General features: G+C 40.5%; 1 protein-coding gene across 5 annotated transcripts in view; it reads left to right on the top strand.

Moving 5' to 3' along the window:
* The window catches only part of LOC140186954 (voltage-dependent calcium channel subunit alpha-2/delta-1), a 747,581-nt gene that overhangs the window by 719,591 nt on the left and 14,298 nt on the right, over positions 1-13,692 (top strand). For all 5 annotated transcript variants that reach the window (XM_072241811.1, XM_072241809.1, XM_072241810.1 and 2 more), the window contains 3 exons: positions 2,099-2,228; positions 4,781-4,893; positions 9,397-9,479. In XM_072241811.1, coding sequence (XP_072097912.1) covers positions 2,099-2,228; positions 4,781-4,893; positions 9,397-9,479 — 326 coding nt within the window. The remainder of the gene's footprint in view (positions 1-2,098; positions 2,229-4,780; positions 4,894-9,396; positions 9,480-13,692) is intronic.

The raw sequence follows: 13,692 nt of genomic DNA, 5'->3' as shown, positions 1-13,692 counted from the left end.
GGAAAACATCAAGTTCCTTGGGGTGCAGATCTCGGACAATCTCACCTGGTCCAGGAACACCACTGGGATTGTGAAACGGGCCCAGCAGAGTTTGCACTTTCTGAGGAAGCTTAAACAAGCATCACTCTCCACTAACATCTTAACTACGTTCTACAGAGGCGTGGTTGAGAGTGTGCTGACCTTTTGCATCACAACCTGGTACTCCAGCTGCAGTGCTGTTGACAAAAAAGCCTTGCACAGGGTGGTTAGGGGAGCAGAGAAGATTATTGGGGTCTCCCTACCTTCTGTCCAAGACCTCTTTCAGAGTCGATACCTCCAGAAGACACAGTACATCATTAAAGACCCCTCACACCCTCTCCATGAACTGTTTGTTCTTCTGCCATCAGGCAAACGTTACAGGAGCATCAAAACTAAAACCACAAGGCTACTAAACAGCTTCCTCCCACAGGCAGTCAGACTACTAAATAGCTGCTCCACCTGACTCTGCTTTGAACACTTTTAACTTGCACTGGACACTTATAACTGATTTAACTGACATGTGGATGTTGTGTTTTACTATTATTGTTACATTTATCATTTAGTGTTGCGTTTGTTACGTTATGATTGCACTGCCCCTGAGGAATGCTGTCTCATTCTGCCCTGCAGAGCTGATGTACGGTTAGAATGACAATAAAGTTTTTTGAATCTTTGAATCTTGAATCTTGAATCTCCAACACCCAGCTGAGATCAAACATATTTCAGGAGGCAGTGGAAACTGCCTGACAGAATCCTAAATTGTCATCGTACCCTATCTGGTGGATGTGGTTGTTACTCTCTTTTCCCATCTTCTCTTTTTTCAAATTTACTTCCCATGTAATGTAAACCAATGTTTTGGTAAATTCTATTTTCTTCATCTAATCCTCCCTAACCTGGCTCCCTCTGGATTTCATCCATTTGAACTAAGCATCTTTTTCTAAAGCCTTCAGTCTTATTTCCTCAGTCTGTGTTTTACCGAAGTACAAAGGCTGCAGCTTCTCTGGTAGCCAGTGGTTCTTAAATTAACTAGCGGTCTCGTAAGAGGCCACTGAGCCTTACTGAGGACATTTTGCCTTTCCATTTAAGGTACTAACTGTTATGTTTTATAACTTCAAAACACTGAACTAATTCAGATGGAGACATAGGAGTCTGAAATGTGAGTCTAACTAGGCATTTACTCTAAATAAGGTACGAACTTACCGTTTGGTAGCGTGATGATGTATGCAATTCACGTATTTATATATATAACCCGTAATGAATTATTGAAGTGAACAAGAATGCTTAATGAAGATATATCTGTATATATACACGCAAAATTACTCAAATATTATTGAAATATTAAATACACAACACTAATCCCTGAATATATGCTCAGTGGCCACTTTATTAGGTACCTCCTGTATCTAAAAAAGTTGCAACTGAGCCTATGTTCATGGCTTTCAGCTGCTGTGGCCCAGCCACTTTGAGGTTCGACATGTTGTGTGTTCAGAGATGCTTTTCAGCACACCACTGTTATAAAGCATGATTATTTGAGTTACTGTCACCTTCCTGTCAGTTTGAACCAGTCTGGCCATTTTCCTCTGACATCTCTTATTATCAAGGCATTTCCACCCACAGAACTGCCACTCTCTGGGTAGTTGTTTTTTTTGTTTCTCACACCATTCTCTGTAAACTCTAGAGGCTGTTGTGCATGAAAATCCCAGGAGATCAGTAGTTTCTGAGATACTCAAGTCACCCCACCTGGCACCAACAATCATTCAACAGTCAAAGTCACTTAGATCACATTTCTTCCCCATTCTGATGTTTGGTCTGAACAATAACTGAACCTCTTGACCTTGCTTGCATGCTTTTATGCATTGAGTTACTGCCACATGATTGGCTGATTAAATAAGTGCATTAGTGAGCGAATGTGCAGGTGTAACTAATAAAGTGGCCACGGAATATATTTTAAATGCAATATTTTAAACATTTATTATAGGGATTTATTTTATATACTTATCTGTATTATACTAACTGCACTCTATTCGCGGTACAAAGAACATTGCAGTTTGACATTCACTTACCCTTTGTTGTTGGTCTGCAGTTGATGCCGACATTGAAGACTTCTCTGAACCTTTATCAAAATCAAGCTGTATCACTGAACAAACTCAGTATTACTTTTATGACAATGAATCCTCCTTCAGTGGGCTTGTGGATTGTGGCAACTGCTCAAGGTAAGATGCCAGCAAAGATGGCACTGTTGGACTCTGTCCGCATGATAGAAACATAGAAAATAGGTGCAGGAGTAGGCCATTCAGCCCTTCGAGCCTGCACTGCCATTCAGTATGATTATGGCCGATCATCTAACTCAGAACCCTGTACCAGCCTTCCCTCCATACCCCCTGATCCCTTGATGGCTTAGCATCAGCAATCTTGGTCTACCCAGTACTTCATAATACTGAAATATTTCCAATGCTTCCAACTGGCTGTCATTTGAAAAAAATATACCCTCAAAAAATTCCCTTTAGGGAGCAAAAGTGGAATCTGACAGCCGCTTTTCCTAATTCACAGCCTGCCATTCAAGAATTACTTAACTCCCCTTTTTGGTTTGTGAGTTCTCGGGAAGCTAATGAGCCAGTGTGGAACTGGAGAGTCTTTCACAGGGAGGGCAGGAAGTGGTCGATGGGGCGTGGGCATCTCTCGATCTCTCGGCACTGGAAAAAGTACCAATGCTCTCTGTGCAAAAATCCTCCAATTCATTGGAAGGATAAGGGGACCAATGTCAGCATCATCTCCCAGGTCAACATCCCCTATATTGATGTCCTGGATACCCTCCGTTATTAAGTCACAGGGTAATACAGCACTGAAACAGGCCCTTTGGCTCAACTAGTCCACGTTGACCATGGCAATCTCCCTACTAGGCACAGTTGCCCACAATCAGCCCATAACCCTCCAAGTCGCTCCCCTTCAAGTAGCTACCCAAATGCCTCATAAATGCAAACTTCGACCACATCCTCAGGCAGCTCATTCCAGGTACTCAGCACCCTCAGAAGTGACCTCTCGGGTCTCTTTTAAATCTGTCCCCTCTTATCCTGTATCTGTGATCCCCAGTTCTGGATTCCTCAGCCCTGGGGTAAAGAGTAGGAACATCCACTTTATCCATACTCCTCATGATTTTATATCAACTTCCATGTGACCCCGCTCATTCTGCACTCCAGGGAAGAATGATCCAACGTGACCAATGTCTCCCTATAACCCAGGCCCTCTAGTCAGTTATGTTGGCCAGGCCATGTTGTTTGCCTGACACTGAGCTCCAGAAACAGACATTCTGATCCAGACCTCGTGATGGGAGGAGGTTCCTTACAAAGTAGGCAGAGGCCATTCGATTGAACAAGTCCATTCCAGAACAAAATTCAGCAAAGTGGATTTATTACCATAATACATATATGTTACCGTATACAACCCTGAGATTCATTTTCTTGCAGGCAAACACAGTAAATCCAAGAAACATAACAGAATCTGTGAAAAAACCATGCCTAACTGGATCAACAAATAACCGATGTGCAAAAGACAACAAACTTTGCAAATACAAAAGAGAAAAAAATAATAAATATCGGGAACATGAGATGAAGAGTCCTTGAAAGTGTTGTGGGAACAGTCCATTGAAGTGAAGTTCAGTGAAGTTAACTTCTCTGGTTCAAGAGCCTGATGCTTGAGGGGTAATAACTGTCCCTGAACCTGGTGCTGGGGGTCCTGAGGCTCCTGTACTTCTTTCCTGATGGCATCAGTGAGAAGTGAGCATGACCTGGGTGGTGAAGGTGGTGAAGGTCCATGATGGTAGATGATGCTTTCCTGTGACAGCACTTAATGTAGATGTGTTCAGTGGAAGGAGGGGGGTTAAGCAAAATGGTCTTGGCCATATCCACTACTCTTTGTAGAATTTTCCATTCAAGAAAATCGGTGTTTCCCATACCAGGCTGTGACGCAGCCGGTCAATATACTATACCCTACACATCTATAGAAGTTTCTCAAAGTTTTCGACGTTATGACGAACCTTCATAGATTTCTAAGGAGGTAGAAGCACTGCTGTGCTTTCTGTGTTATAGCATTTACATGTTGAGCCCAGGATAAATCCTCTGAAATGATAATACCAAGGAACATTCACAACAACCCAACTTTCTCATATATAACCCTGTAAGCTCTTGTCCCACCTATTCCCCGCACCCTATACCAACTCACCTGTAGTAGGGGTAATTGGGAGGAGCAACTAACCTGCCAATCAACACATCCTTACAGCTGGAGAACAGGAAACACCTGAGATCAGGATCAAGCCCAGGCCATCATGTCCTGTGCTACTGGGAGAAAGAGAAAAAGAAGGTGCATGAAGTTTTCTTGAAGAAATGCGACATCCCGAAAGATTCCTGAGAATATTTGGCTGATAGCTGCTCAAAGTGGAGAGGGTATATTCTGGAAAGATAATCCCACAGCAATGAATGAATGGTGGCAACAAATTTTCATCTTGTCGATTCTCCAATTTCACTTTATTGCCTTTATTTGCTTTACTGCTCTCTATAATCCATTTTCAGGCATTTAACACATATTTGGTGTTAATATAATAATATTTTAAAAGACAATGATAATAGATTATCCTTTGTTCAGAAATTATACAGAATCAATACACATCTTTCCCCTTTGGTTATTATTCATTAGCAAAGTATTTTTGTTCAAAAATAATTCCAGTTCTTGTTTCTACTAACAATAACTTGATTTTTCTGGTTTTTTTTAGGCTTTACCATGCAGAGAAACTCTCCAATACAAACCTTGTGTTCATACTGGTGGAGAGCAAGCATACATGTCAGTCCTGTGACTCAAAGCCTCTAATGCAAGCAGAGCAAAAGTGTATCCTCCATTCAAAATGACTTGGATGTCAATGTAAATGTACCTTAAGATTGAAGGTGATACCAAAATCAGCAATTCAGTAGTGTAAGATGGGATGGAGTTGCCCATTATCAGGAGCTTTAATGCCTCTGATCCTCCGAGGAATTTGGTATCAGGTTGATTGAAATGTACAATTACTAGCAAAAGCTACAATGTGAAATTGTGCTGGCGCTCGATCATCTTGTGGCTCCATACACAAACCTCTAATTTATGATAGTTGAGTAGCTTTCAGTGCTTCTCCAACAAGTAGCAAGTTCCTGTTGTGACTCAGGCTAATTTATTTATCACGTGTACATAAAGAAATACAGTGAAATACATGGTTTGTGTTAACAACTGACACAACCTAAAGGTGTGCTGGGGGCAGACCATAGTGTCACAACACATTCCAACACCAACATAACACGCCTACAACATTCGACAGAACAATAGTAACAATAGAACAACAGCATTCTCACTCTTCCTTATGGATACTGTAAAGATTTTAATTGCTTTATTTTTCCATACAACTTCTGTTGTGATGTGAGCAAACCCACCAGAGAGAGACAAGAGCTGTGCCAGGATATAGAAGTGTGTTCAACAAAAATGAGCAACAGGCATCATATTGAGACACTCCTGGAAGCAGAGGCCCACTCAGACCCAATATTACATGACATTTTATATGCTAAAGATCAAAGGTACCAGCAGGACAATTCTGTAGTTACAATGTATCAGCAGTGCTTCTTTTGATTTACATACAGTTTTCACACACCATCTTCTTGACACCAACTCTCCAGACACCGAAAGTGATCGTTAATTAGCATTGTCTGGTTTGCAATCAACTCTAGTCTTCAGCTCTAGGGGAAAAAAAACTATTGTTCAGGGCTGCATTTCAAATTTAACCTACAATTCATGCTCAGGTCTGAAGATTGGTCCTGGTGAAATTAATATATGCTATATACCCTAACTCCAGAATACGCACTAATAACCTATACTTGTTCGAAACTTATGTCAGGTAATAGACTTTCCCTAGCACTCATTTCAACAACTGAACTCCATTTTCTGTAGCTAATTTTCAAAATGATCTTTTTAAATATATTTTGGATTGTTTGTCTCTGGGTCTTGAAAATATCCACTAGGTATTTAAAGGTAACTGTATCTACGAATCTCTTATGTGTTTCAGCTTCAAGTACTATAAAGTATGGATACCTCTTATTTGCACCTCCACCATACAATACCAGAATGTTTATATCTGTTGAGTTATAGTTACCATTTGATAGTCCAACATACCTCGTCTGAGTACATGGCCACTAACTCATTGTGAGATGACACAGCAGGAGACCACTCAAGCCATTGTGTCCCTATCAGGGCAATAATATCAATCTCCTTCCCATGCATCTCCCAGCCCACTTATTTGCCTATATTCCTGGAACTCATTTTACATCTCAAGCTTTATCAATCCCCTTTTTATTCATTTGCCGTTTACCAACATTGCGGGTTAGTTTATGATAGCCGATTATCCTACCAGGTCCTCTTAGGGATGTGTGAGAACTCAGCACACCCTTCAGAAACCCACGTGGTCACTGTGAGAATGTGCATACTCCACAAAGCCAACAGTGAAAGTCAGGGCTGACCCCAGGTCACTGGAACTGTGAGACCGCAGTGTTTCTTTGCTGTGTTGGCACAACTTGTTGTAATTTCTGAGTGGTTATCAGCATTGAAACTTTTAATTATGGAGCAGCAGCATTGACAGGGAACAAAAGGATACACTGTTCGATCCTTAGAAGGAAATTTTAGTATTGTGTACGATTATGTCAATCCTGACACTGTAAGTTAGGACACGACTTCATTCTGTGTCCATGCCTTCATCTCAGTACCTGCATATTTTGTATTATTGAGAATGCTCCAATGCAGTATTTTAAAAGATCTTTTGGAGCTTGTTACTATATAGACTCCCCCACCAGAATGTCAATACCATTATCTCCGAAACCTGAATTCCAATTACAGGTTTCCCCCGCCATCCGAAGGTAGAGCGTTCCTATGAAATGGTTCGTAAGCCGGAATGTCGTAAAGTGAAGAAGCAATTACCATTAATTTATATGGGAAAAATTTGTGAGTGTTCGCAGACCCAAAAATAGCCTACCAAATCATGCCAAATAACACATAAAACCTAAAATAACAATAACATATAGTAAAAGCAGGAATGTTATGATGAATACACAGCCTATATAAAGTAGAAATACTTTTCCACAATCATTGCTGCACTGTTCTCTGTAGCAAAAATCTCACGTAAGCGCTCTCGGCAGAAACATGGCGCAAGCACTCTCCAGTAACCTTTAAACTATGAAGCTGCCAAATCATACCAAATAACACGTAAAAATACACAGCCGATATAAAGTAGAAATAATGTATGTACAGTGTAGTATCACTTACTGGAATTGGGAAGACATTGAGCACACTGATGATGGTGTGTTAGGCTGAGTCGTCGGAGGTTGGGGTGGTGCAGTGGCCCCCACCCTCTGGGCAGTGAACTGATACCGATCCGCGAAGCATGCAAGGGTACAGCGGTAGCCAGAACGCACCCAGCACATCTTTAAGAAAAAAGCCGAAATAAGCAAGCTAATTAATTAGGTGCCGCCTGACATGTAAATGTCGGTCCAGATCAGAGGCGACGCAATCAGCAATTGCCTCTGATCTGGGCCGACATTTAGATGCCGGGCAGCACCTAATTAGTTAGCTTGTTTATTTCGGCTTTTTTTCTTAAAGATGTGCTGCGTACCTCCCGGCTACCGCTGCATTCTTCGCAGATTGGTATCTCTCCGCAGCCCGGGGGTTGGGGTGGTGGGACGCTGGGGTGTCATCTGTTTCCATCAGGGCAGGCAGCTCATCTTCTTCTATGTCTGCCTGCCTCGATGTCGAAGGTCGAGGTTTGTCGTCTGCTGTGGCTGATGTGGAAGGCTTGCTTGACTGCTTAGCCTCGTGCATTTTTCTATCATACAGTTCTTTGTAAGGACTCAAACCATCCTGCAAATATGCCCTAAACTGACGTACCCTCTCAAAATTAAAGTCATACTTTATCATTGCAGCGAAAATCTCACGCAGTTGCCTCACGTTCAGTTCCTGGATGACTTCACTTACGGTCCGTTCGCTACTGCATTTGGTTCGATTGTTATCCTTTCCTCTTCCAATTGCATCAGCTCTTCATCTATCAGTTCTTGGTCAGGGGAGGCCAAAACCTCTTCAACATCATCTTCGTCAACTTCCACAAACCAAACGCACTTTGTCCTTACTTCGTTCACCACGATCGAAATGCTTAATTATGTCTAGTTTTACGCTAAGTGTAACACCCTTACGAGCTCTTTTAGGCTTTTCCGATAACTTAGAACTCATCTTGCTAACGGATGCTCACAAGCACGTGTTTAAGCAATGCCGGCGAGAATACCGTTCCGAATCCGGGAGAGATCGGCTGCTTGGGGTGCGTGCTGCCTTTTTTCGTAACAGTGAAAACACCTTCTGTTAGCGAAAACAGGTAACTAATGTAGGTCTTTCGTAACAGTGAGATTTCTAAAAGTGGGGGACACCTGTATTTAGTTAATATTAAAATCACATATAGGAGGTTATTTTTGTGCAGATTCTTAAAATTTGATAATTGGCTGTATTTTCTGATTGTTCAGCAACCACAGTTCACTCATCAGTCTGCAGCTGGGCTTTGTGGTTGCCTGTATATTATGTCGCTATCTTAGGAATGCCATTTCTTCTCCAGTTTGCTAGAATATCCCAAGTAGTTACTGATTTTCACAAAATACCAGACTACACTTTCAGTAATATTGTTTCTGGCCCAATTGGCTTATAATTTTAAATTTTATGTGGAATCTCTCTTTGCTTGTAGAGTTGTTGCCAAGTCCTGCATTTATTGGCCATGTCTCATCACCCTTGAGAAGATGGTGGTCAGCCACTAAGTCCTTCTGTTGAAAGTTTTCGCTCAGGCTTGCTGTGCAAAGAATTTAGGTAAAATTTAATGGTGAAATTCAGGGTAACATTTAAGATGTGCTTCATTTGGCAGAATAAATACTTATCCTGCAAAAATGAACTCCTCCCAGATTACTTGAATGTCCATTCTACTGTTCCTCTGTGTAAGATCCTTAACTACCCTGTTGCTGTTGCTGAAGTTTCTAGATGTTTTGTTTTGTACTTAGTTTATTTGTTTTCCCTGTAAAACTCTTGCTGAACTGAGAAAAGTTCAGCAAAACATTGCATTTCCTCCTTTGTTTGCATTGATAAGCCGTGAAATTTTGTAGGAATACAGGAAATCTTGCCCATTTCACCAGTTTGCCTTTTGAGGATGCAATCCCTCACTAAACGGAATAAAAATGTCCACACAATTCACAGCCGACAAAATGAATTCAAACGGGAATAATAAAGTAAGCTACAATGAAATGTATGTTGGCTGCTATTATACAGTGTTTCTTCCTTAATGAAACTTTGTAGCTGATGGACCAGATCCTTGCCTTTTGGCTCAGAATCCCAGACATAGGAAAGGTCCCGATGTATGCTTTGATTCTGATGAGCATGTAAGTATGCAAGGTTTGGATTCACAGAGACGAGAGTGCGGTGAATGAATATCAGGAAGTATTGCTATTGGCTACTTGTAAAAGTAGCATCTGGCAAGGATGTGTCCAGACAGCAACCTTGCACAAATGTGACATTGCTCTGGACCATAGTTTCTTTATTTTGATAACATACCATAACTCTTTTGGAATGTTAACATAAAATTAACTGCAGCTTTCGATATCCTTTCTTCAAATACTTTACTTTCAGGCAAAAAAAAATCCAGTGAATTATGACTGGACTTTAGTCTCCAGTGCATGGAGCCTAATTTTTCCTGTATGGATTGACTCTATAATATCATAAAATCATAAAACTCTCCAGCAGAAGAATGCCTATCAAATGACAAATGGTTCTATCTCTGCTGTGAATTCAATTTAGGAAGGTCAGTAATTGAAGTCAGTAATCTGAAAGCTCTGAAAGTATCAGTAAGATCTCACATTGTAGAGTATTTTTAAGCAAAGGAAGTCTACCCTCTTTAAAAAAAATTATATATGCAGTGGTATGCAGAAGTTTAGGCACCCCTGGTCAAAATTTCTGTTGCTGTGAATAGCTAAGCGAGTAAAAGATGAACTGATTTCCAAAAGGCATGAAATTAAAGATGACTCATTTCTTTAATACTTCAAGCAAGAAAACATTTTTATTTCCATCTTTTACAGTTTCAAAATAACAAAAAAGGAAAAGGGCCCACAGCAAAAGTTTGGGCACCCTGCATGGTCAGTACTTAGTAACACCCCCTTTGGCAAGTATCACAGCTTGTAAACGCTTTCTGTAGCCAGCTAAGAGTCTTTCAATTCTTGTTTGGGGGATTTTTGCCCATTCTTCCTTGTAAAAGACTTCTAGTTCTATGAGATTCTTGGGCCGCCTTGCATGCACTGCTCATTTGAGGTCTACCCATAGATTCTTGATGATGTTTAGCTCAGGGGACTGTGAGGGCCATGGCAAAACCTTCAGCTTGTGCCTCTTGAGGTAGTCTATTGTGGATTTTGAGGTGTGTTTAGGATCATTATCCTGTTGTAGAAGCCATCCTCTTTTCATCTTCGGCTTTTTTACAGACGGTGTGATGTTTGCTTACAGAATTTGCTGGTATTTAATTAAATTCATTCATATATGGGAGGCAGGGTTTGAGGGTCAGCACAACATTGTGGGCTGAAGGGCCTGTACTGTGCTGTACTGTTCTATGTTCTATGTTCTTCCCTCTACCAGTAAATGTTCCCTGTGCCACTGACTGCAACACAAGCCCAAAGCATGATTAATCCACCCAAGTGCTTAAGTTCTATTTTAACTTCATCAGTCCACAGGACTTGTTTCCGAAATGCATCAGGCTTGTTTAGATATTCCTTTGAACCTTTTGAATAGAACTTTTTGGCCACAATGAGCAAAGGTATGTTTGGAGAAAAAAGGGTGCAGAATTTCATGAAAAGAACCCCTCTCCAACTGTTAAGCACGGGGGTGGATTGATCATGTTTTGGGCTTGTGTTGCAGCCAGTGGCATGGGGAACATTTACTGGTAGAGGGAAGAATGAATTCAATTAAATACCAGTAAATTCTAGAAGCAAACATCACACCATCTGTAAAAAAGCCAAAGATGAAAAGAGGATGGCTTCTACAACAGGATAATGATCCTAAACTCACCTCAAAATCCACAATGGACTACCTCAAGAGGCACAAGCTGAAGGTTTTGCCATGGCCCTCACAGTCCCCTGACCTAAACATCATCGAGAATCTGTGGATCGACCTCAAAAGAGCAGTGCATGCAAGACAGCCCAAGAATCTCACAGAACTAGAAGCCTTTTGCAAGGAAGATGGGTGAAAATCCCCCAAACAAGAATTGAAAGACTCTTAGCTGGCTGCAGAAAGTGTTCACAAGCTGTGATACTTGCCAAAGGGGGTGTTATTAAGTACTGCCATGCAGGGTGCCCAAACTTTTGCTTCGGGCTCTTTTCTTTTTTTTGTTATTTTGAAACTGTAAAAGATGGAAATAAAAAAGTTTTCTTGCTTAAAATATTAAAGAAATGTGTCATCTTTAACCTTCTGCCTTTTGGAAATCAGTTCATCTTTTACTTGATTAGTTATTCACAGTAACAGAAATTTTGACCAGGGGTGCCCGAACATTTGCATACCACTGTATTGAATCCATGTCTAAAAAGCATTCATGACAATGATAAATATTCTTAGTATGAACGATTATATTTCCAACTTTCCCTTTATTTCCTTTTGTGATCATTGTAACTCTGAGCACTTTATTGTGTTACAGATGATTCTGCAGATGCTGGGGATCTCCAGCAACATACGTAAAGTGCTGGAGGAACTCAGCAGACCAGACAGCATCTATTGAGGGAAATGTGTAGTTGTCTTTTTGCGTCAAGTACTGATGAGGGGGGTCTCAGCCTGAAATGTCGACTGTTTATTTCCCTCCATAGATGCAGCCTAACCTGCTGAGTTCCTTCAACTCTCTGTGTTTGTTTCACTTCTCTGTGTGAGCTACATCTTTAGCAGACAGCATCCTCAGAACAACCAAGGTTCCAATACACTCTTAACCAATGAACCAAGAAAAAATCTGAGCTGCCTCTCTGTTGCCTTCCTGAGACAATGCCAAAAATGAGGCCCCACCTGCTTGAGTACATATATTAAAATGATTTCTGCTTTGTTCTGAATTTTCTAACTTTACAATACCTGTATAGTGGTTTTCACCCATTCAATTTATGAATTGTATAGAACATAGCACATAGAACAGTACAGCACAGGACAGGCCTTTCGGTTCACAGTGTTGTGCCAGAGCAATTAAATTGGTAGTCAAATAGCCACCTAAATTAATGTCTTCTGCCCTCATATCCTTCCATTTCCATCACTTTCACGTGCCTACCTAAACATTCTTAAAAGTGTCGAAGAGACACAACTTCTTTCTTTGAGTTGAAAGTAGCAATGATCATTTATATGCTAAGTGAAAATTTCGTTGTTTAGATCCTAAATGAGGTACAGCTACCTCAGGATGAAGTTTACAAATCCAATTAAACAAAGTGTCATTGCATTACCTTTCATCATAAATGTTTGGGAATTTAGTCACCAGAACAAATCCACATTATGCGTTTATGCATAAGCTCAAGTTCAATTTGCTGAAGGTCCAAATATTCCTCATCTCTCATGGTGACCAAGGTAGCATAAGTGCTTCCCAGTATATCCAGTGCCTGAAAGTACAGTAACACTGTTGCTCACAAGCTTGATGTCTTTGCTGATGACGTGTGATTGTGTGTGTTTTTAATTTGTTAATAGTGGGGTATTTTCTGTTTTGTGATTTACACTGTGACTTTCTGCTCTAGGTGGATGCTCGCATTAACTCTGCCAGCAGCCAGCAAAAAAATGCATGAACTCATCTTGTTATGTCTTTTTTTTTGTGTTCCCTTTTTTTCCTTCTTGCTACTTTGCCCGTTGTTAATAGGATGAGCCTATATGCACAACGAGTCGCGCCCCTGCCGTGGTGTCAGCTCCTCTCTTCATTTTACTGCAAGTTTTGATGTGGTGTGGAGGGTCAGTTACTTTCACTGGATTTTGTTCTTTAGTTTCCTTCTTAGGTGTGATATTAACATGAAACTAACTCCCTACGAATAATTGTGGTCCAGAGCGAACTTACTCTCGTGTGATACTTTGCAAAGCAAGTTTTTACAACTAAGTTTCCTTTCTGAACTAGAATAAGTTTTCATTGAGTTATCCATTTTGAGTTCCTCTTAGAACAAGTAACTGCTTGTATGTTATTCCTGCTTTCCTTATTGATATATTTGAATTTATTTTCATAGGCTTCATAGTTTGTTCTCTTAGTAGATAAAAAATATTGCAGATATTATTTAAGTACAAATAAATCACAAACTATTGACATAAAAGTAAAAGCATAGATGATGCAGGTTTGTGACGGAAGTTAGTTTATGGTCAGTGTGAGGTTTTCAAAAGAGTAGATAACTACATTTTTTTAAATTTTATGAGTGTTTATACAATGTAGCCAATAAACGCCACTGTAAACAATACCCTTCCCTTCTAAATCTCATCACTCTCCCAATTTCCTGGGTTAGGATGGGGGAGAAATGGATCTATTATGCATAGGGTAGAGAGAATGCCTGTGATCAATCAAGGCCAGCATGGCTGTGGATTTTATGGAATCAGTCAGAGGGCTCATAAATTCAATCA

This window comes from Mobula birostris, chromosome 23 (genome assembly GCF_030028105.1).
Source record: "Mobula birostris isolate sMobBir1 chromosome 23, sMobBir1.hap1, whole genome shotgun sequence".
NCBI classification, from domain to species: Eukaryota; Metazoa; Chordata; class Chondrichthyes; order Myliobatiformes; family Myliobatidae; genus Mobula; species Mobula birostris.
The sequence above is the reverse complement of the archived record's forward strand: the minus strand, read 5'-3'. Positions and strand labels throughout refer to the sequence as shown.